This window comes from Sceloporus occidentalis, unplaced genomic scaffold (assembly GCF_023333645.1).
Source record: "Sceloporus occidentalis isolate IW3139 unplaced genomic scaffold, rSceOcc1.0.p SCAF_1, whole genome shotgun sequence".
In the NCBI taxonomy this organism is placed as follows: domain Eukaryota; kingdom Metazoa; phylum Chordata; class Lepidosauria; order Squamata; family Phrynosomatidae; genus Sceloporus; species Sceloporus occidentalis.
Window position 1 is genome coordinate 185856302 of NW_028316981.1, and position 23653 is coordinate 185879954.

Below are 23653 nucleotides of genomic sequence, written 5' to 3' on the forward strand. Positions count from 1 at the left end.
CCTTCTTTTTTTATGAGAGACTAGGCTCCGTAAAAGTCCTTCCCAGGCATCATTGCTTGATCTGCCAGGTATTAGCCTCAAGTTCTGCCTTCTAACTGACTGCAGTTCACTTCTAGACCTTTCTCCAAAATAGGAATGGGGTTTATTTTATAAGTAACACTATCAAAATGTTTGGAGCCAATGAAAAATATAACAGCAACAACATTGTAAATAACATATACATGTAAAGTAGAATTAACACAGCACTTCCATATTTCCAAAATTTCTCCCCTCCTTCCCTCCCAAATCACCTTTCCAACATGCATAGCACCTTCCTCCCCTCAACTGTCCAAGCAATGGTCTTTGTTAGGTGAACATTTTGGTGATTTCTACTGGGCTTGCCATGTGAAATAAGAGACAGGGCTCCTCTCCATTTAATGGTTCTGTAGAAGAGGGAATTTCAGCTGGTGTTGCTTGTTATGCAAGGCTCACTTGATGAAATTATTTCTTGTACACAACCATTAAAGGGACTGGAGCTCTGCTGTTTATTTCATCTGGTAACCAGGAGCTCTACAAGACACGCTTTTTAAACATGATGAACCATTCTGGAGAGCTGAGGTGGAAGGCTCTGGGACCATCACCCAGGATATAGATGGTGCATTGTGATTAACTGGAAGCATCTACCTTTGATTTTGTAAGGCCTACAGGAAAACTGCTCTCCCTTCTTCAACTGATGTCTCGGGGAAACAAGGATGGGAATAACATTCCCACCATGGTCTGTAGAGGCAGGTTTCATCCAAGATTTGGCAGACTCTAGAAACTACAGCAGAAAGAACCACAAAAGAGAGGCAATGTCTCAAATAGACTGTACATCAAAATAAAAGTCATTTGTATAGTAATATAACTCTTTCATTTTGACTTAGAGTCTACTGTGGCTTCTTGCCAACCAATTCAGCTTCCAGCATGGAATGCCCTTTGTAGCTGCTCCACAAAGGAGACAGGAACAGTTGGGCACATAGGTGTGCCATAGTGATGTGGCAGGACTGGGTTGCTCTTCTTCATCCCTGATCTCCTCTCTGTCTCTTTCTCTACAGCATCCATTGAGGGTGCCCCTCAACTCACTATGCTGGGGCTCTTCAAGCACATCCTCTCCCGGGAAGGGGTGTTTGGCCTCTACCGTGGCATCGCTCCCAACTTCATGAAAGTGATTCCTGCTGTCAGCATCAGCTATGTCGTGTATGAGAACATGAAGCAGGCTCTAGGGGTAACTTCCAGATGAAGAGGATGCCTGCCTCACTCACTCTGTGGATGAGACCTACCTCTTGAGAAGGGCTGCTTCTATAGACAGCGTGAAGGCAGTTGTAGGCGGAGACATACCTCCACTTCTCTGGGCTCTCCGCCACTAGGAGAATGGGGGCTAAAGCATGTCAAAGTGCATGGGCCCATGTCTTCCTCATCTTCACAAGAGCACGGTCTTTCCTGGGCAAGGAGCTTCAAGGAAAAACTCACAATCAACCATGTTTCTGCTGCAGAAGCATGTAGCTGAAAAGTACCATGGCCCCATTAAAGCAGAGACTTCCATACAGTCCGCTCACATTCTGGAGCCTTTGGAGACAGGCTGCCGCAAAACAGAATTGCTTCTGAGCCAGTGCTCCTCCCTGATAGCCTGTTGCTCTCTGCATGTGTGTCTTCTTCCCAGCTACTCTCCAACATGAAAATCAATGGCATGCTTTCCTATTCTGTTCATTTCTGCCAGTCTGGTGGAAAACCAACCCTGTCAACGTATATTGTCATTGTCATGTTACGAGATTTCAGATGAACAGCTATCCAATTAGCAAAGCCAGAGACTCTTCCCCAACTAATCAGCAATCTCGAACACTGCAGAAAATGCATTCAGGGTCAGTTGATTTGCTCTGGAGAAAATACAAATTTTTGCATTTACCACCAGGAGTCCAAGATGCATGAGCATCAGAGGGACCGGGGATGCAGATGGGCAGTACCCTCATCCTGATTTCCAGTTTTAAGATATATTTGATCCTTCTTTTGCTTCTTTTCCTTCCAGTTCCTGGGAGAGCACTAAGGCCCTAGGTCATTTTATTTCAGCCCAGTTCCACTTTACCTGCCCCAATCAATGAAATGTATCTGTATATTTTGCACATGGACTGTTTTAACTTATAAGAATCATCTGCACTGTCTATCTAGACTTCAGCGGTAGAACTGAAGCCTCTTTCGCCTCACCTCTTGCCTGCTCCCATACCTTTCCCTTCTCCTCTGAGGTGAGGCAGAATGCAGAAAGACGTTGCAAGGGCTACTGTTTTTGTTGTTCTTGTCAATGCACTTTGCTTGCGGTCTCTCAGTTTTTTATGTGCACACATTGCTGCTCACTGTGAGATATTTGCACTGACCACACTGGTTCTGTTGCTTAAGCAATGCCATCCTTCTAGCCCCTGAAGCCACAGGTATCCTGGTTTCCTTGACCCCATTCTGTATTGATCTCTGTTTATTGGCAGGCTGTAATATGATGAAGGTAGGCACTTAATCTGATTCTTTGGAGGGATATTGTTCTGAAAGGTGTACAGAAGTGACAGGATAGTACCAAACAGCTTGTTCAGGCATATCTTCCTTCCACTCTCATGTAAAACCTGGCTGTAAAAGGTTACCTGGAATGGAATCTACTAGTGTAAACAGTCCTGAGAAATTAGGGTCTTTGCAGAAGGCAGATGTAGCTCCAGAGACACAGTAGAGATCATCTCTCCTTCATCCATAGACTTACTCAGTAGAGCCTGAGCTGGGCTGGTATATATTCACATTTTATGCCAAGAAAAGCAGCGTTTTGCCTAATGTGTTCTGCTTTTCCTAATCATGGGCTTTGAGGACCATGGAAACATCCCTTCCCTCATGAGTTTTATTCTCATACTAATCTCATGCTCTCAAATGTCTTTTGCAACTGTAAGGATCAGGGGTCTGCTTTGCAAGGTGTAAGAAAGAGAGCTGCAGTTCTCAGGAAACCAAAAGTTGGGCCTGATACAATGACCTGCACATTTCTGCCATTAAACAAAATGACAGAACACACATGGTCCAATATGTAACCACTGTTGTTGTTGTTGTGTGCCTTCAAGTTGTTTCCGACTTATGGCGACCCTAAAGCGACCATATCAAAGAGTTTTCTTGACAAGTTTCTTCAGAGGGACTTTGCCATTGCCATCTTCTGAGGCTGAAGGAGTGTGACTTGCCCAAGGTCACTCAGTGGGTTTCTATGGTCAAGCCAGGATTCGAACTCTGCTCTCAAACTATAGTCCAGCTCTCAAACTATTACACCACAGTGTCTCCCGAAGACACTGGAGAACTAATCCCATAAGACATCTCTGAAGGCTGATGAGCTGCATTTACCCAATGTTTTGGTACTGAGGATACAAGTGGATTTTGTGTATGCATAACTTTATGTCCTGGATTAAAATTGGAGGTGTACAATATATTTTTGCTAAAAAAAAGAAGATGCATCTCTGTCTTCGTGATCACCTTCCAGAACAAAAGGATAGTATCTTTCTTGCAGCTGCTGCACAACTCAGGTAATTTTATTTCTTGCCCACCCTTCTGCATAGTGAGTCTCGATTTAAAGGAGGGGAGGACTGATTTCTGAGCTTTGTTTGCACCCTTGCAGCTGTTTGGCTGAGTTGCTTTGTGGAATGTATCTTTTCTATTCCTGGCTATATGATGACAAAGAGGGGACAACTGATACTGCCTAAGGCTTCACATCAGAGGACAATAGAGTAGTGCAGCCAACCCCAACTTGATGTCCTTCAGAAGGACTGAGCTGCAGCTGCCACGATGAGGGTGAAGAAGAGAGTCATATTCCCACAGCAGCTTAACTTTTTAGGTTCCACTTCAATCCGTCTTGTGGTGGATGCTTTGGGATTCAGAACCCCATGAGAACATCAGCCTAAAGAAGAGGTGGGAATTACATGGCTTTCCAGTGTTGCTGTACTGCAATTCCCATGAAGCCTAGCCGGTGGTGAAGAGTATTGAGAATTGCTGTCCAGTAACATCTGATTCCCATCTGTCCCTAAACCCTTGTCTTAGCCACAGCTTTCTCCATGACTACAGCAAAAATATGCTGGTGAAAGGACGCCACTCATAAAATGGAAGCTAAAGGGGAAGATATTTTCTGCAGTCATCATTCTCCCTTTGTGTGAACCCCCAGCAACTGTCCAGAAAGGAATGAAACACAAGGATGACCATTGTCGCAGACGTTTGGCAGTCAGTAGAAATCATATGTGTCCCAATGAGTAGGGTGAACCAGTTCCAGGTGAGGCAAAGCTTCTGGTTTCTGAGTTTCAAGAACTTGTAACAAAGGTAATAGAGGCACAGGTACAGCATCCCCAGTGGCAATGGTAGAAAAAGCAAGTGCTGAATATTACCTGTCTTGAGAGCTTTTAATGGGGGGGGGGGGGGGGGAATTGTATGGTCATCCTTGTCTATAAGGAAAGGACAGGAATGTGTGGCCTTCCAGAAACTACTGAAAGAAATTCTCATCATGATGTGAGTTGCATTCCATTGAATTTATGGGGCCACAAATTCCCCATGCATCCTACAAGGTGTGGGATAGAGAGAAAGGGAGTGTCTTGAATGTGCATACCATCCTTCATTTTCATCAGATTTATCCTGGTTATTAAATGTCTAGGTAAGATGAGTTGGTATGGAGATCCAGAGTAGAAGTAAAAGTGGGAACTCACTGGGGCAGAACCTAAGGATGGAGAAAGATGCTGTGCTGTTTGGTAGAGGACCACATCTTTCTTGGGCTGCCTTTGTCTGGGAAGAGGTTTCTCCAAAGATTCAAAGGCAAGTAGCACTTTGGTTTTAGTAGCATGGGAAGTTCTCTAGACTGCAGTTCTCAGAATTCCACAATCAGCATGGTCACAAGCAACTTTTGATAACTGGTCAGATATAATCAACCATCAGAGCTTCCATGGAATCTTTGGTGTTAAATACAGTGGACCCTTGTTATACGTGGGGTTTGGTTCCAAGATCCCCCATGTATAACAAAATCCGTGTATGCTTAAGTCTCATTAAATATAATGACATAGCAAAATGGTGTCCTTTATAAAAAATGGAAAATCAAGGTTTGATATTTGAAATTTATATATTTTTTTTTTACATTTTCAAACCATGGATGCTTGAATCCATGTATATAAAACCCATGTTTAAGAAGGGCCGACTGTATATTATTTGAGTCTCTAACTGGCAGATTTGGTCACCACTGTTGCTCTTCTTTTGCAGCATGCTGCAGTGGGACTGACAGACAGGACTGGCAAGATGCCATGGGAAGTTCCCTTTGCACTTTGCAATGTTGCCACCATAAAAAAAAGGCAGTACCTGTCTCCCTGTCCTATCTTCTGTTCCCTATTATTTTTGGCTGGAGTGGGCAGAACTCCTGCGCATGCTGTACAGAAGGTAAAGAAAGATGATAGATGAAAGAACCAGAGAGAAAACAAGACATGACTGCTGCTTCATGTCCCCCTTCAGAGGTGCAGTGTGGCAACGCTAATGATGAGAAGGTTTATTTGTATGTGACCTAAAGCATGTGGATATGGAGAATTCAGCCATGGGTTGGGGAGTTAGACCAGATCATATTCAGATCCTTTCCTGCTAGTGATTATGCACAAAGTATAATGATGACAAATTCTTAAAGCATATGAATGTCAGTGGCAGTAAGTTGTGATGATAACCAGCTATGGATGTGAGGAGGAGAATATGGCTTCACTCAAATCCTGCTTACAGCTGTTCCAGAGGCACCTAGTTGGCTACTGGAGGAACAGATTGCTGGGCTAGAAAGACTTCTGGACTGATCTAGCAGGGTTTTTCTGAAGTTCTTAAAAACAGCTGGAATTGTGTGGCTCTTTGAGTGAACAGAAGCCATTTGGACTGTAATGGTCAGAAGATCTTTGAACTGAAATTGCAGGTCCAGAAGCCAAATACATGTTTCACTTTCATCCAGGAGCACAAGGCTCTGGGTTTCTAACCTAGGGGCTGAACAAACCAGGAAGGCCTACCCACAGCTGTTGCACTCATCCTGCTCTCTTCTTTCTGTAATAAATCTTGCCTGAGTCTAGCTCCACCAAGGCTATTTCTGTGCATCTACTGCTATTGCTGCTATGTTTTGTGTTGGTATTTCAAAGGGAAAACGAAACACAAGCTAATAAATTTTCTAAACTTTCCTTGATGTTTCTTGGTCTGCTATCTTGGAAAATGATTCAGCCACAGCATACAAGCATTTTAGTTAAGGGACCCACTATTATCTATTTTGACTCTGTCACAACTTACCAAGAATGAAGCCTGGTAATTGAATCTAGACCATGGTTTAAAATAACAATTATGCTATTGGGAAGGAAGGGACTTTAGATGGCAATGAAGCTAAGATTTCTCTTCCCCCATCAGCATTTGATGCTTTATAACTGCTAGATCTGGAAAATGTTAAACAAACAAATAACGTGTTAATTGTTTGCAGTTAACATGTTATTACAAATGTTAACAATTTTATTTTTTAATTAATCACAAAAATGCTCCCCCAACCCCAGATATCTCAAATAACATTATTGCAATAACACGTAAATGTTATTCCAAATGTTACACAAGTAGTGAAGTATTTATGCTATTATTGTTACAACAATTAAAAAGGAACAATAACGTCTCTAAGGTCCCCGCGCACACTAGCAGTTTAGGACGGCTTGGGGGCAGCGTAATACCGCAGTGTTACAGCGCTCTGGCACTGCTCCTGCATGATGTGGCGCCGAAGGAGCAATGTAAAGCTGCAGTGCTGCAGCTATCATTCCCTTTCCAGGGCACAAAAAGGAGTTGCTTTTTGCAGTTCTTTTTTGTGCGCTGGAAAGACCAGATTGGGGCTGTGGCATGCAGTTGCCACAGTGCCGAACTGACTGTAAAAGGGGCGGCTGGAGGCTGTGTGTAGAGCCCCTTAATTACTAAAAAAAGTATAATGTTTCAAGTAATGCAATTATTTTAATAATGTATTCAAGTAATACAGTATATACATTACTTCCAAGCTCTGTTTCTGCATTCGGATAAGTAGGAAAGTGGGGGGGGGGGGATGACAGCTTCTGGCCATTTTATTTAAAGAAAGAAAGAAAAACATTTGAGTATGTGCCACTCACTGTGGGAAAACCTCTCAAACTGGATTTACAGAACAGAACTGAAAATAGCAAGAGTGAACATTTGAACCACTCAGTGGACCAGAGTTCTCAAAAAATGTACAGTCTGTCAGCAACCCTTGTGCCCCACCAATGGGCTTCTCATTGGGGCATCTGTCTGGCCACTGTGTGGATCCAGTGCTGGACTAGACAGACCTTTGATCTGATCTAGCGGATCTCTTTCTTGCATCAAATGACTTAACTGCCCTGGCTCAGTGCTAGGGAATCCTGGGAATTGAAGTTTATTGTGGCACTAGAGATCTCTAATAGAGAAGGCTAAACGTCTTACACAATTACAGTTGCCAGAATTCCCTAGCATTGAGCCAGGACAGTTAAAGTGGTCTCAAACTGGATTATTTCTGCAGTCTGTTTTGGGCCTTAGATTTATGGTGGCACCGCAGTTGAGATACTTGCATGATATCCTGTCATCAACAGCCAAGCTCAAGTCCTAAAAACTTAGGGTGGTGACTTTCTTGCTTGAGTCTATCCATTTGTAGTGTGGTCTTCCTCTTTTCCTACTGCCATCCACTTTACTAAGCATTATTGTCTCTTTCTGAGTCATGTTGTTTCATGATATGTTCAAAGTACAATTGCCTCAGTTATTTTGGCTTCTAGGCAACATTCAGGCTCTATTTACTCTTGGGCTCATTTATTAATCATTTTGGCAGCCCAGGGTATCAGCAGAACTCTCCTCCAGCAGAGCAGATCAAATGTGTTGATTTTCTTTCTCTCAGCTTTCTTCACTGTCTAGCACAGGGGTAGGCAACCTGCGGCCCATGGGCCGGATGCGGCCCGGCGAGGCCTTGGGACTGGCCCCAGCCCGGTCCTGCCGCCGATTGCTGCCAGGGCCTTTGGCCTCTCGCGCGCAGGGGCAAGGGGGGCAATTGTCTATAGACGCCTCAGAAACATGCATTTATCTTAACATTTTTTAAAAAATCAGCAAATTTTTTCGCGTGCCCTCCACTTTTTTAAAAAAAGTGTCCACCATTTGAAAATGTCCTACTTTTGTCCCGGTTTATTTATTTATTTAAATTTTAATTATTTAATTATTTTTTTTGTTTCGGCCCCCCAGTTGTCTGAGGGACAGCAACCCGGCCCCCGGCTCAAAAAGGTTGCCTACCCGTCCTAAGGAAATGGAATTGATAAGAATTATTATATACTGGCAAGAGATACAGCTGTTTCACCTGGATCTACTCTCTTTTAGTGCAATTGGATAAAACTAAGCTCCAGTGCTTTGGAACAGTATGTACACACTTTCCTCCCCTACTTAGTCTGCCTCCAGTTTCATAAGGTTCCACACCAATGTCCCGTACCCTTAGTGTGGTTTTCTAAAACTACCAGTGAAATCCTACATGAGTCTGTTCAGAAGTAAAGCCCACTGAATACACTGGGACTTTGTCCTGAGTAAACATGTAGCAGATTCCACTGTAAAAGTGACAGCCTCCACAGTTTCTGACTCCAATATCTTAAAACACACACACACAGAGAAAGAGAGCTTTCTCAGTCCAAAATAAAACCCAAAATCCATAGTTGGGTAATAACTTTATTAGGATTGCCAAAAATGCCACAAAAGGATGCAAGTTACTGAATTCTTCAGAACTCTTTACCAGACTAAGGCTGCTGCAGCACTGCAGAATTAATGCAGTTTGACACTGAAAGCATGGTTCAATCCTATGGAAACTGTCATGGTTCCAGCCTATGGAACCCTGAGTTTTGTAGTTTGTTGTGGCACCAGAGCTCTCTGACAGAGAAGGATAAATATCTCACAAAGCTGCAAATCCCAGAATTCCATGGCATTGAGCCATGGCAGCTAAAGCAGTGTCCACATGCATTAATTCTGCAGGGTAAATGCAGCCTAAAGTGGTACCAAAAGTAGGGGGTGTGTGTGCAATAACCTGCTGAAGAGATCTGACTTCAAAAGCTTTATGTTTTTTGTGGCAGTCCGGTTATTCCCAATAAAGGCATCGCCCAACAGTTGTTTCTAATCATTTTAGGGCCCAAGAAGGAAGGGTAGAGATTCAATTCCCTGGACTCAAATGTTCTGCACTGACCAGACTGGGAACTCAAGTCAGCTGGTTCTGACAACCTTTAGTACTTGTCACAGACAGAATCTAGACTCCTGGTGCAGAAATGAGGCTGTGTGTATGCTGTTGTTGTGTGCTTTTAAGTAGTTCTGACTTAAGATAACCCTAAAGCGAATCTATTACAGAGTTTTCTTGGTGTGTTTCTTCAGAGAGGGTTTGCCATTACCTTCCTTTAAGGCTGAGAGAATGTGACTTGCCCAAGATCACTCAGTGGATTTCATGGCCGAGCTGGGATTTGAATCCTGTTCTCCAGAGTCATAATCTAATGCTCAAGCCACTACACCATGCTGACTTTTGTATGCTACTTTTCACAAATAGAGGAGAATATACAAACAGCCATAGAACCTAGTGCTTTTGCCATATTTTAGCTTTGGTTTATAAAAAAAAGCAGATTTCTAGCCCCTGTGAATTATGGAACTGTGCTTTAAGGGTAGCCCATCAACCTTTCACTGTGACTAATCCCTAACTAGAACTATGCTAGATTTCACTGTTTGCAAATACTGCTCAAGACGCATTATTTCTCCAAGCCCCCGTCTCCTGGGACAGAATTAGGATTGCCTGGAATCTACACTTTCCTATCTTTGGCCAGAAGTGCACATGAGTAAATGGATTAGTGTCCCTTGCCTTAGTTAGCACCAGGAAGCCCCTCTTGGGCATAGCAAACTATACCCTTAATCTTTATTTCACCATTTTGTCTACTGTACCAGGAATACTGAGAGGATACCAGTTTTAAGTTCCCAAGTCTCCAAAATATACTAGCAGTTTCTAGTAGAGGCCCGAGGCCATTTCACACATTATATGGCAGCAAACCCAAGAGCATTCAACTCATAGGGCGTGTTAGTCACTGGGGTTCTCCAGGAAGCCTGCCTGGGTGATGCTTACTTCATTAGCATTTTTAAAATCATGCAGAGGGGCATGCCCCCCCTAGAAATCACACATGGGGTGCAAAAGTAATCCACTTTGACACCACTTTAAGTGTTGTAGTTCTGTGCTACGGAAACCTGAGATTTGTAGCTTTACAATGTCTTTAGCCTTCTCTGTCAAAGAGTGCTGGTGCCTCAAAAACCTACAAATCCTACGTTTCTGTAGGATGGAGCCATGGCATTTAAAGTGGTGTCATACTGCTTTGTTTCTGCAGTATAGATGCAACCTGAGACTCCTGGAATATCTTCCAAGACACAGAGAAAACAACCTTGCTTAGAATAACCTTCCTATGCCCCTTCTTTCTCTTCCTCCTCCTCCTTCTTCTTCCCTGTGTTCTCTTCCATTTCCAGGAGATCAAAGCCTTCTTGCCTTTATCTCATCCAGAGTCTCTAAATCATGGAGGAGGAATACAAGAGGTGCACCCTCTTGCCTGTAAACTGGGCTGTAGAAAATGGTATGTGTGGCCTGTCTAGATCCAGCATAGGGAATCTGTGGATCTCCAGGTGCAACCTCCATGACCCCCAACACTGATATGCTGCCTAGGGAAGAGAGATGTTGTCCAACAATATCTGGATGGCTGGACTAAATCTTTTGATTCTACAAACATGTAAACAGACAGAGACAGACAGATGCAGACACACACAAACCACCTCTGGAGAAACCTTTTCTAAATCTGTGTTCAGGAACTTTATCCATTCACTTTAGTACTTCTCTGAATATGTCACACCACTGGAGTCAGAAACATCTAAGAAGCAAAAGCAGCTCTCCAGTGCAAGTCCCATTTTCCCCTTCCATTTACTGAAGAAATCACATCAGTGACATCAGCCTGCACACTGCAAGGTCTCAGCAGCTCAGGACCACAGCCAGGATTTACTCCAGTCTAACCTGATTATTGCAGCAGCATTGGAGCAGGAAAGCAGGGGCTGTGCTGTCACTTTGGGCAATAATACCAGAGAAAGAGGTGGAGGAAATATCCTGGCAGCACATTTCATGTGTAACTGGTGTGAACATGTAGGAGAAAACAGGGATCATCCCCCTTATTTCCTGCAACCCAAGATTCCTAATCCAGTATCAGAATTAGCAGGATAAACAGCTTTCTGTTGATTGAAGGGGAAGAGTGGAGATGAACCATGGATCAGGAACAACCCAATCCAGGAGTGTACCATCTCTGTGGAGCCATAGATGCTGATCTGAACCTGATTCTGTTCAGATGGAAGGCTCAAAGCAATGCAAGATAGTAATCTGGTGCCAGTTTCTTCAGTTGGGGGGGCCATCTTGTTACCTCCTTAATCCCTGTTTGAAGTGACTCGGCCAACCGTATTTCTGCACCTAAGCAATCTCAGCATCCAATGTATAGATCGTTATCAAGTCCAAGACGATCTGATCAATTATGCTCTTGGAGAGATCTTCACTGAACACCTGTAAAAAGGCCAGGAAAAGCAGGTTAAGGGGAAGAAGGCTCCCCAGATCAGGAAGGTAACTAAGGCTATGCAGATCACAGTTCTCCCATCAAGTTGCAAGCAGTCTGAAAAGGAAATCATGGCTTCTACCATATTCTTCCTACTTCCCCCTGTTGAAACAGCTTACACAGGGCTGACTTAGAGCTTGGAAAAGTTATTGTTTGGGGTGCAACCCCCAGAATCCCCAAGCCAAAGGACACTGCAGGCAATGTGTATGGAATTCTGTGCAATGTCTTGTTTTGACACAGCAAATGAATCTGGTTGGGGGCCCATCAGAGGGAGTGTTTGGGGAGACTGCAATAACACACAAGCTGGTTTCTGAATGAAATTGCCCCCTTGAACTGTTGTTCACTGGATATTTGTATGTTTTGCCTCAAACAGCAAATAGGATGAGGGTGGGGTGAGGCATCAGAATACAATGCAGAGGGAAAAGAGTTAAAAAGAAAACCTTCCTAGAACCATGGTCCTGATCCAATTCAAGCTCCCCATGTCATTTAAGAACAAACCAACACTGGAGGCCAGTCAAGGATCTCCCAAATCTCATATTACTGTGCCTCTGAATTTTGAGCACTCCATTTAATGGTTATGCCCTGATCTGAAAGAAAGTCCCATGAGTTTAGCAGGCACAGTTCCACAACTTCTTGTCGCACTGGTTCCCTAGCCTGCCCTTGCACAAAGGCAGGAACAAGAGACAACCTGTGTGAGACATGTGGTAATTCAGAAATGACAAAGCTGTAACCTGCAGATATTGTTGGACTACAGCTCCCATCATAACTAGAGATGTAAATGAAAAATACTGTATTTTCTGACGTATAAGACTACTTTTTCTCAAAAGTCGGGGGTCGTGTTATACGCCGGGTGTAACGGATACCCAAACCACAAGCCTTCTTCTGTAATGGCAAGCGCCTGGGACTTCTGTTATCCCACCGCTGCCACCCAATTACTATTACGAACCCCCTTTCTTATGGGGCAGGTTCACCTTATTTTCTAATATAGTAGCGTGGATATGATATATATGACTGACAAGCCTTTAGGTAAACCAAACTAAGAACTTTATTGAACAAAATGGTTGAACATCTTTTCCTTGAACTGAATGATATTATATAACTGCTAGTTCAGGCTCTGGTTACTTATTTACATTTGTATTCTTTGCTTCGTTACTATTATTTCTCTTTTCCCCAGTTTCCCTTTAACTATATTGGGACTTTCGTATCCCTTTTAGACAATTCCTTTTCCTATCTCAGCCACCAAGGCTAACAATATCTCTTAAGATCTAATGTAACCACAACCCTCTTTTAGAGTTTGGCTACTCTGAGCCTCTCTTTCCTAGACTCCTCAACCTAATCCAGTCCCTCTCTGGACCTAGCAGTTCCCCTCACTGACTAATCCCTCAGGACCTCATGGAACCCAGTCCTCTCTCTTCAAGATTCTAAACCCTAACACCCCAACTGTCAGCTCAACTGCCAAGCGGAATGTTCAAATTCCTCCTCTAGCACCTGATTGGCTCAGGGCATCTGCCCTCCGATTGGCTGATTGCCAGTCCACTCGTTACACCGGGTGTCATATTATAGGGCAGGTGCTGAAACTTCCAAGCCGGATTGGAGAATCTGCGGTCGTCACATATGGTGGGGGGAGCTCAAAAACGGCCGCGGCCACATTCCCACTATATGCGGCGATCGTATGAAAGCAGCTACCACTCTGATAGTCTTGGAGACAGGGAGCACTGGGCAGGCAAGGAGAGCAGGCTTTGTATACAAGGTTTCCTGCTACGTACCTGCATGTCATAAGCATTTGAATTTAAATTACCATATTGAAATCAAATCTGATGTGGTTGTTTTTTTAATTTTTATTTGGTGTGCGTTGGAAGAGGGATAGTCTTATTTGGTGAGTACATCCAAACTCTATATTTTAACTGGAAAAGTTGGGGGTTGTCTTATATGCCCAGTCGTCTTTTTCTCTTAGAAAAGAACATAACTTTTCAAACAAATTGGAAAATGCAATTTTAGCACCTTTTGCTGGAAAATAACCTTGTTACCTTAAGAACATCAAATGTGTTACACTTAACTTGATTTTGCATAAAATTATCAAGTTTGCTATATTAAGAGTACAATTTATCTGGAGAATCAGTCTTGGTGTAGCCCTAGGGACAGCAGTAATTTCACTGCCAAGGGAATGGCACTGTCTCTTCTAAGGCTGTGAATCAAGTCCACAAAAAGATCCCACACAGGCACACTAAAGGTTTGCCCATATCGGACAAATAAAATGTCCTTCTCCTTTCCTCCCAGCGAGCAGTCTGGGCAACACAGGCTCCAGTCCCCAGTTCTGATGCAATCTGTCTGGATGATGTATGGCCAGTTCAACATGGAACTCAAGGTAGACACCTGCCCCCACGATAATGGTTTAAAACCTTTTGCTCCAAATCTTTTAGGAAGATTCGGAACCCTCTGCTACGACAACGGGCAGCTGTTTACAATGTGCCCCACTGTGTCAGCCATTGCCACCACCATATGATCAATGCTGGGCATCTTGTTCTGGTCTCAGAGCAAGTTACCTGCACCAGAAGTGGCAGTGATGGCTGGCACAGCAAGACAGCCATGTGAATAGCTCCCTCGCATCACTATGGAGGACTCCAGGTAACAGGGGGACATTGGAACAATTTTGGGGCCAGATTACTCAAAGAGTATACTGGCTTGTGTGGACCTGCCTCAGAGACCAGACTCTGTCTCAGGATATAGAAACCATTCTTCTCCCAGCCAGTGACTTGCTTGAACTGCACTCCCCCACTTCCCACATGCCACCACCACCCCACTCTCACCTGCCACCAAGGCCGCTCAGCTTCCACCTCCGCTGGCACCTCCACCCCATAACACTGAAGAGCAAGGTAAAGGACAGTGACAGCAATATGCTGTGGGGCATGCCGGAGGCACAGGGGCCCATGATAGCTGTCACGCAACAGGGCCCACGCTGCTACTGCCACCGGGGTCCGGTCCCAGCTGTGCCGGTTCATCCAATGCTTCAGGGAGAGTAAATAGTGGAGAAGGTACTGCAAGAGAGAAGAGAGCGGCTGTCAGAGATGGCTGCAAAGGAGAGGTGAAATGGAGGACTTTATCAACATCTCTGGTGAAAAGGACATTAATTTCCAGTGCAGATTAGGGCCCATGTCAAGTCTCCAGCAGCGGCAGTAGCAAAAGACTGCCTTCAAGAGGCCCTGCATCCCAGCCCTGCACTACTGTTCCTCACAGCACATTATTTCTTTCCTTTCTACCTCTTACATTTTATCCTCAGTCCCCCTACAAGGTAGGTTGGTCAGAGTGACTTGCTTAAGGCCACCCACTTCTCTCCACCCCAACCTTGGATCTGAAACCAAGACTCCAGTCCAACATCCTGCCTCTGGGATGTGGGGATGTGTGGCCTTTCAGTTGCTGCCGTACTACAACTCCATTAAGCTCTAGACAGAACAGATAATGTGATGGATGATGGGAACAGCAATCCAACAGCACTAGTCATTCATTTCCCCCATCACTGCTACAAAACCACCACTTCATACAATCTGTTTCTCTGAGCATTTGCAAGTATCAGATTAAGGGTGCATTTGTATAAATATAAATACTGCATAAATAATGCAGTTTTACACCACTTTAACTGCCCTGGCTCCATCCTACACAATCCTGGGATTTGCAGTTTTGTAAGGCACCAGCACTCTAGCAGAGAAGGCTAAAGGTCTAGGATTCCACCAGATGAAGTTACGTGCTGTAAAGTGGTGTCAAACTGCATTATTTCTACAGTGTAGATGAACGCTGAAGTCCATTTGGCCACTTTATACAATCTCAATGCAACTCTTTGAGATTTAATGATTTATCTCCATTTAACCAGCACTCCAACTATGGAACCCTCTTCCACAATAGATCTGCCCCGCACACTGCTCTCTTTTAAGATTCAGTTAAAAACATATTTTCATTTGTAAAAGCTTTTGAGATGTAGGTAGTGGAACACTTCCTTTCTCTCTGGATTGTTCTGCTGGGTTTTTTGCATACAGCTACCAGTGTGGCACAGTGGTATGAATATTGAACTATGTCTCTGAGGACCAGGTTCAATTCCATGTTTGGCTGTGAAATCCACTGGCTGACCTTAGGCAAGTAATTCTCTCAGCCCTAATGGCAAACCTCCTCTGAACAAATCTTGCCAAGAAAACCCCATGATAGCTTTCCTTAGGATTGCAATAAGCTGGAAACAACTTGAAGGCACACAACAACAACAACAACAACAACAACAACATATTTATGGCTTTATGAGATCAGTTGTATTTTAGCTAGTTTGCCAGCTACTCTGGGCTCTTTCAAGGACAAATAGGACATAAATTAAATTATATCAAGTAAATTTATCCTCACAATAAATTAAGATTTTTCTTTTATTATTATAATCTTTATTGAGTTTTAATCTATTAATACAAACATACGAACTTAATACTTTCATCACAAAAACATAATCATTTACAACACAGATGTTCTACGTGTCCTTACTTCCTGTCTTTCCATGTCTTCTTTCATGCAGCTTAACCCAAATTATTTGCAATCTTGCCATCGAGCATATACAATCCCTCAATTACAAAGCCAAACCTTTTAGCCTTTCTTATTCCGTTACACAGTGTAATATATATATATATATATACACACACACACACACACACACACACACACACACACACACACAATCCTTTCCTATTCCTCTGGGTTGTATAGAACCAACATATTCTCCATTAACTCCAAATAACAATAACCTTGTTCTAATTCTGGCCTATTTTCATTTCCTGGTTTAGCACATCTTTATTCCCTTTATATATTTATATAACCATCTCCACCAGGTTATCATCCAGACACCATTTCTTTTTCAGAAACATCATTATTTGACCCCATTCCCTTTCCAATTTATCTTTCTTCTTATCCTCCAATTTACACGAAAGTAAATCTAACTGCCTAATGTCGTTTAATTTAATTAGCCATTCATCAATCTGCAATTTTTGGCTCTCCTTCCAATGCTTAGCAATAATAAATCTCGCTATAGTTATCATATATAATATAACTTTCCACACTCTTCTCTCATCTTCTGTCTTCAAAAAGGACGTCATGTTTAACAAATAGATTTGGTCTTTTTTTATATCTTATATCAAATACCTGTTCAATTATATTATGTACTTCATCCCAAAAAAACTTTACTTTTTCACATTTCCACCACATGTGGATCATCATCCCCTTTTGCTTCTTACAATTCCAACAGACATCACTTTCAATTTTAAACATCCTCTTTAGTCTAACAGGTGTATAGTACCATCTGGTATTGATCTTTATAAAATTCTCTTTCAGATCCTGACATCTGGTAAATGTGTTTGTTTTCTTCCAAGAACTTTCCCAATCTTCAAATGGTATCTCACGTCCTAAATCTTTTGCCCAGTCAATCATATATTGTTTCACAGGTTCTCTTTCTAGCCCTCTCTCTCTTAATAAGCTATAATATTTTGTAACTTTTTTATCTTCATTTTCCAGTACTAATTTATCCAATTCCGACAACTTTGTTTCAATCCCAGATGTCTTAATATCCTCCTTAAATCTTTTCATTACTTGATAATAGCTGTACCAGTTTATTTCTCTACCCTCTTTAATTCCTCTCTAGTTTTAATACATATCCCCTGACCTTCATTATTCTTTATTAAATCATAATATCTAAAAAAAAGATATTAAGATTTTTCATAAATGTGGTAGGCAACTATAGGTTGTCACATTACAATTTCCTAGCCAATATAGCCACTGGTGAGGAGTGATGGGCGTTGCGGTTCAGCATCATCAAGAGGACCAGAAGTTGCCAGTTCCTAATATGTACAGAAATAAAAACTAACAAAAACAACAACCCTTTCCGTCCAGGCAATTTACACACCCTACTTCCACCCTAAGCCCCATGCCATTCAGCCTGGACCTTATGAGGGTGCTGGAAGGAGACACGGAAGCAGAGCATCCGTAGCATGAGCAGCTCACACTGGACAATGCTGTCCCTCAACTCCCAGAAATGGGTGTCCAGCTCCAGGGTGTCACTCCGGGGGTGCAGGTACCTGGTGGGAACAAAACAGAAGGCCAAAGGTTAAGGCGCTCTCTTCCCTGCGAGTAATTTCACTTTGCCCTGGCTCTAGACAGCCACTCAGCCACCAGTAGCCAAAAAATCCCAGGCATATCCAAATTTTGCACTCGATCTAAAAGTATCAGCCACCTTCTTCTGGGGAAGCCACATTCCTCTCCCTCTTCTTTCCTAAGGTGACCTTAGGTTCCTCGGCAAAATTTATGACTGTGCCAGCAATCTTTAATATGGGGTTGGGCAAAGTATTACTATTATTAGTATTATTATTTCTCACCCACCTCTCCTCTTTGGTTCAAGGAGGGAAACAACAACAATTAACAGACAAACAATATCACTTAAAAAGATATCAGTTAAAACACACAATTTAAAGGGACAAATAAAATGAACACATATTAAAATAATCCAAATTTAAAATTCATAATTTAAAATTCACAATTTACAAATAATCTGAATAAGCCTGCTGGAAGAGACTGGTCTTTAATGCTTTTTTAAATTTAGACAGAATATTCAACTGTCGAATCATTTTCGGCAGGTCATTCCATAGTCAGTCATTCCATAGTCATGGTTACTTTCTTTGTTAAACAAAATGCCTCATCCACCATATAAAACAGATGAAAGGAAAAGTGGTGGAATGGAACCCAAATCCTCAGTAAAATGTGAGCAGGGAATGTTTTCTACCAAAACAAAACAAAACAAAACAAAATGGGGAGGGGAAGCCATCAGTGCCCTGCATTTTCTGTGCAAGGTATGCAAACACACATCCTGACATATCACCTTCAATCAGTAAAATGATCAACTAAAAGTTTAGTAATCTGATTCACTGGTGGGGTCACATTTAAACAGCAAGGCCACATTTTAATTGGCAGGACAGACTTAATTCTTGAAGGCTGTTCTTGTGTGGCTACTGAATAACATGGAATAAAAAAGGGTTTATTTGTATTTGTTTAAAGAACATTTCTTCTTCCTAACCCCATGTGTGGTAACTTATATCCTGACTCTTTAATGGGTTTTTAAAAAAACAAATCAATTGGTAATTGTTAGCATCCCGCATTAGCTCCCCAGGTATCTCAGTATCAACGCTGCCAGATGAAACTGATGGATTTTTGGACAATATCACATTACATTCTTATAGTGGTATTATTTTATTTAACTGCTACAGCTGCATCCTGTTGAATTGTAGGATTTGCAGTTCAGGGAAGGGCCTTTAGGATTTTCAGCCAGTGAGCTCTTGGACCTCACTAAACTACAAACCCCAGAATGCTACAGGAAGCTGCCAGAGCAGTTAAAGTGGCATAATAGTGCTATAACAGTGCAGTGCAATACTGACCAAAGTTGGTATCTGAGGTCACCTGGAAAATCACAAGTTTCCTGCTCTTGCCTGAGAAGGAAGTCTCATTTGAAGCAAAGGGGCTTTGCTCACATGCAACCCAAACATTTAAGTGCGCAAAATCCTTTTGGGTGGTGTCAGTGGTCAATTTAAACAGGCTCTGCACGTTAAGCTGTGCCCATGTAGTAGTTGTTGTTTCTTGTTGTTGGCCTTCAAGACGTTTCCCTAAGGCAACTCTAAGACAAACCTATGGAGTTTTCTTAGCACGATTTGTCCAAATGAGGTTTGTCATTTCCTTCCCCTGAGGCTAAGAGCATACGACTTGCCTAAGGTCAACCTGCGGATTTCATGATAGAGCTGGGAATTGAACCCTGGTCTCCAGAGTCTTAGTCTAAAGCTATCTCTGCCCATGTAGTTACAGACTTTTAACCCATCCAGTTCAGTATTCTCTCTCTATCTCTCACACGCACAGAGGAAATTCCCCCTTCTTTACCTGTGGCTCACATTGATAATGTCTCTTGTCCGCAGATGCTGCTCTTCTACCTTCCCTGCCAAGTAAAGGGCAGCCATGGCTACCAGGTAGGGATCATATGGTTCCAGAGGCACTTCCGTAAAGAATCGGTGATATATGGTACAAGCTGTGGCAATGGGGATGGAGCGCAAGCCCAGCTTCACACCTGTTGGCATTAAGGAGATATAACAAGGAGGCTTCTAGCTCTCACGACCACCTACCACCACCTCCACCACCTCACCAGGCCTGGACAAGGGAGGCAAAACAAGGTGCAATTCCCCCTTGGCTCTGTATAAATCAGGTTCCCTCAAGATATGAATAATGAGCCCCACTACAAGGGCAGGGAAATGGGAGCCAAGAGGTCACCATCCCATAAGGTTTCTAGGGGAAATATGGCCATCGGCTTCTGCACAGACCTCACTAAAAGGATTGGGAGTTACACAGTAGCATGTGCTTTCCTATCCAGCTCCCAAAGTGAAGCCTCTAACTCAGGGAGTGGAGAATCTGTGGCCCTTCAGACTTTAACAACTCCCATTATCCTGCATAGCCCCTGGTAACATCCTCTGGAGGGCTATAAGCTCACCACCTATGCTCTATCCCATTTTCCTTCTGATTTACATGGAAAACTATTCAGCACCTAGTTTTACCCAGTTCCTCTCTTAATGAATGAATGAAGACCATTCTGTTCAGGGCAGCGTTCCCAGGCATTGCATAATTGTCACTTGCTATTTGATGTTCTTTTCTTGCCTGTTTTATTGAATCATTTCCTGTATTGCTATGTATTTTATATGTATTATCCTACTAAAGAGGCCCCTTCCCCACCACCACTCCCTTTGTGTCGTGTCTTTTTAGATTGTAAGCCTGAGGGCAGGGAACCGTCCAATTAAAAAGATTGTATGTACAGCGCTGTGTAAATTTACAGCGCTTTATAAATAAAGGTTAATAATAATAATAATAATTAATAAGTAAACCAGCTTCCAGTAGCACTGAGAGCCACATTATTTGTTTCTGTATTTTTGAAATGTCAGTAAAATTTAAAATGTGATTAAAGTTACCAAACAAACTAAACTAGAGTCACACACACACAGTTTGAAAATATATTTAAAATATATACATTCCAAAAAGAAAACTTTGATTTTGTCATTTTCTACAAGGGACATCATCTTACTATGGCATTTATCAGACGAGGTTTCTGCAGGGGCTTCTGCAGATTGGGCCATTCGCACTGACGTGATAATGAGAATTTATTTTCATACCTGGTCGTTGTTACGTTACCCTTCCGAACTGGGGGGGAATCAAATTGAAGGAAGTCACGTGATGCAGATTCAGGGAAAGCGGAGTGAGTGCAAATGGTAGTTCTACACTGGTGCATACCATGGGGATTCAACGATTCGAATTGGGACCCTTGCGTATGCCCAGTGGGGCCCTGAAGGCATCCTGAACCTTTGCACTTCCGGGGCTAAGAAGGGAGCCTGGGTCCACTTTCATGCGAATGTTAACCTCACGTCAATGACAGCTCCCCCTTTTTTCTTTCTCCCTTCTAGTTTCCCTTCCCTGGCAGCGAAATTCAATGTCAGAGCCCCATTCTCCTGTCATTCAGTTGCCTTCTCTTAGTCTGCATCCACACTGGGGAGATAATTCAGTTTAACTCCAGTTTAACTGTCCTGGCTCAATGCTATGGAATTCTGGGAGTTCTTTCCTTCCCTTTGTAGCAGTTGCCTTCTCTTATTATGATAGGGGCAAATCCAGTGAGGGATAGAGGTCAGAGCATTCCCTCCCCTTCATCCGAGAAGGAGGAGGAGAGGAAAGAGCCAAAGGAGGAATGCAAAAAAGGGAAATCTGACAGGAGGCAAAAAGGGGGTGACTGACGGGGGTCATTTCAGGGCAGGGCAGGGGAGCACGGCAAAGCAAGGCTCTGGTCTCCAGCTGGGACCTTTCCCTTTGGTTTTTAATTTTTTAAAATTATTTTTCTCATATTTTTTGCAATGGGTAGATCTATATTTAGATAGAATGTGGTTAGCTGCTTGGAATCAATTGCTGCAATGCAATCCGAAGGAATGTTGCAATCCGAATGTTAAAAATGTTTCTCTGTCCAATTTGGCATATTGTCAAATTGATACAGTTTTTGCTAATGTCTCTAAGGAAATTGGGGGGAGGCTAGGGAAAGAAAAAAATGCATCCTTTTCTGGCATTCCAAGGTGAGGAATTATTATTATTATTATTATTATTACTAGTATTACCTATGTATGAGGCATTCTGGGGTGGCAAGGGAGTGGAATACAAGGTACAGAGATGGCACTAGCTTGCATTTTGGGATTGAACATGGGGCCAAGGGCAGATCCAAATGACCACAACACAAGCACACACACACCAGAGATTTTTAATCTGATGACAGAATCTGCGCATTCTGGTGTCTGGCTCTAAAAAAAGGAGGAGAATGCCCCAATGAGTGCTGCAAACGTCACCTCCTGGAACTTAAGAGCCTTTATTGTTGTTGTTGTTGTTGTTATTATTATTATTAGTGTTATATGCCTGTGCTGCATTTCCCTTTTATTCCTAATTGATTCCATGGGTCTACTTTAGTTGGAAACAACAGGTCACTCTCTCTCAGCCTCACTGACCTGTCAGCAGGAGGAAAAGGGTCAGTTCAGGTCAGGCCAAAGGCAGGACATGAACGGAGCTCCCATCAGGCACCTTCCCACCCCCCCTTTGTGTGTGTGTGTGTGTGTGTGTGTATGAGTGAGTGTGTGTGTGTATGTGAAATAAATGAGAATGACAGGATGATAGATGTAGATATAGATGTGGCTGAAATGTGTGTGTGCGTGTGTGAGAGAGAGAGAGAGAGAGAGGCAGGGAGAAAGCACGCTGGCCGGCTCCAGTGGGGAAGGAGAGAGAGAGCCCCGATGGAGCCCAGCCCCGGCGGAAGCAAATGGGGCAAATTGCAGCAGGGCATCATGGGAGATTTGCAACCCGGGGGTCTTTTCAATGGTGGACAGGAGAACAAGCAAATTGGGATTCCACACCAGACCAATTTGCAGTGAGATCGTACAGAGCCCCAATGCAATTCCCGTCAATCCCTTATTTAGCAAACTCGCCAAAACGCGCCAAAATGAGGAGTCAGTTCGGAAGTCCCGCGGAAGCCCTGCATATGGGGCTCCCATTGAAATCAACCAGGTATGGAAATACATTCTGGATAACATGTCATTTCGAATTGCCCAATCCACAGAAGCCCCAGATCTGGGCTGCAGAAACCCTGTCTGATAAACGCCTATGCCATTATATTCAACAGGACCTGAGTATTCATGGATTTTGGTATCCACAGGGAAACAAAAATACATTTAATGTTTCTCCATTCATGGTGGCACAGTGGTTAAATGCCGATACTGCAGCCACTCGGTTGTGAGTTTGATCCCAGGCAAGGCTCCAGGGTGGACTCAGCCTGGCATCCTTCCGTAGGTTGCTAAAATGAGTACCCAGCTTGTTAGGGGCAATTAACTGACACATTGTAAACCGCTTAGGGAGTGCTTAAGTGCACTGATAAGCGGTATAGAAATATACTTGTTATTGCTATTGCTACAGTATATGCAATATATGTAATATGTAAATATTCCCAAATCTGAAAAACTCCAAAATTGAAAACACTTCTCGTCCCAAGCATTTCGGATAAGGGAGACTAAACCTGTACTGTGTATCTCGGCACACATCCTTCTCCTCCTGATACAACCTTCCTTCCTCACAAAATGGCAGGGAAGTGATAAAGAGGGTTGGGGAGGAGAACCTTCATCTCGAGTTAAAATAGCAAACCTGAAGCATCCCTCTCACCTGCCTCCATGATGAACCTGCAAACTTTGAAGTGTGTTTTTGCATCTGCAGACACTGGACTGGCCTCCTGCAATCCTGCGGGATCCATGAGTGTTGGAGTAGGGACCAAATCGTCTGCATGAGAAAAAAGAACCCAGACTCAGCTTGGAGAAAAAAGATGGTTGGAGCAACAGTTGTATTTTGCAGCCAGCAGGGAGTGAAGGTCAGAGTCAAACATTTTA

General features: G+C 43.1%; 2 protein-coding genes across 6 annotated transcripts in view; one reads left to right on the top strand and one right to left on the bottom strand.

The window, feature by feature from the left end:
- Positions 1-19705, top strand: part of SLC25A23 (solute carrier family 25 member 23) — an 85530-nt gene extending 65825 nt beyond the window's left edge. Inside the window, exons 10-11 of one of the 3 annotated variants that reach the window (XR_016272369.1) lie at positions 1074-3548; positions 19628-19705. Coding sequence is in view for 1 of the 3 variants with exons in the window: in XM_089486508.1 (XP_089342634.1) it covers positions 1074-1258 (185 nt within the window). In the remaining 2 variants the exon portion in view is untranslated. Of the gene's footprint in view, positions 1-1073; positions 6165-19627 lie in introns of those variants that run through there. The other 2 variants (XR_016272370.1, XM_089486508.1) reach the window with 2 other exon arrangements.
- Positions 1-23653, bottom strand: part of LOC149323046 (cyclin-Q-like) — a 31854-nt gene that overhangs the window by 4997 nt on the left and 3204 nt on the right. For 2 of the 3 annotated variants that reach the window (XM_089486564.1, XM_089486548.1), the window contains exons 2-6: positions 23433-23546; positions 19593-19776; positions 17617-17749; positions 14465-14692; positions 10853-11608 (exon numbers count right to left, since the gene is read on the bottom strand). In XM_089486564.1, the coding sequence (XP_089342690.1) occupies positions 11519-11608; positions 14465-14692; positions 17617-17749; positions 19593-19776; positions 23433-23520 (723 nt within the window). In that variant the 5' untranslated portion in view covers positions 23521-23546 and the 3' untranslated portion in view covers positions 10853-11518. Of the gene's footprint in view, positions 1-10852; positions 11609-14464; positions 14693-17616; positions 17750-19592; positions 19777-23432; positions 23547-23653 lie in introns of those variants that run through there. The other variant, XM_089486556.1, reaches the window with a different exon arrangement.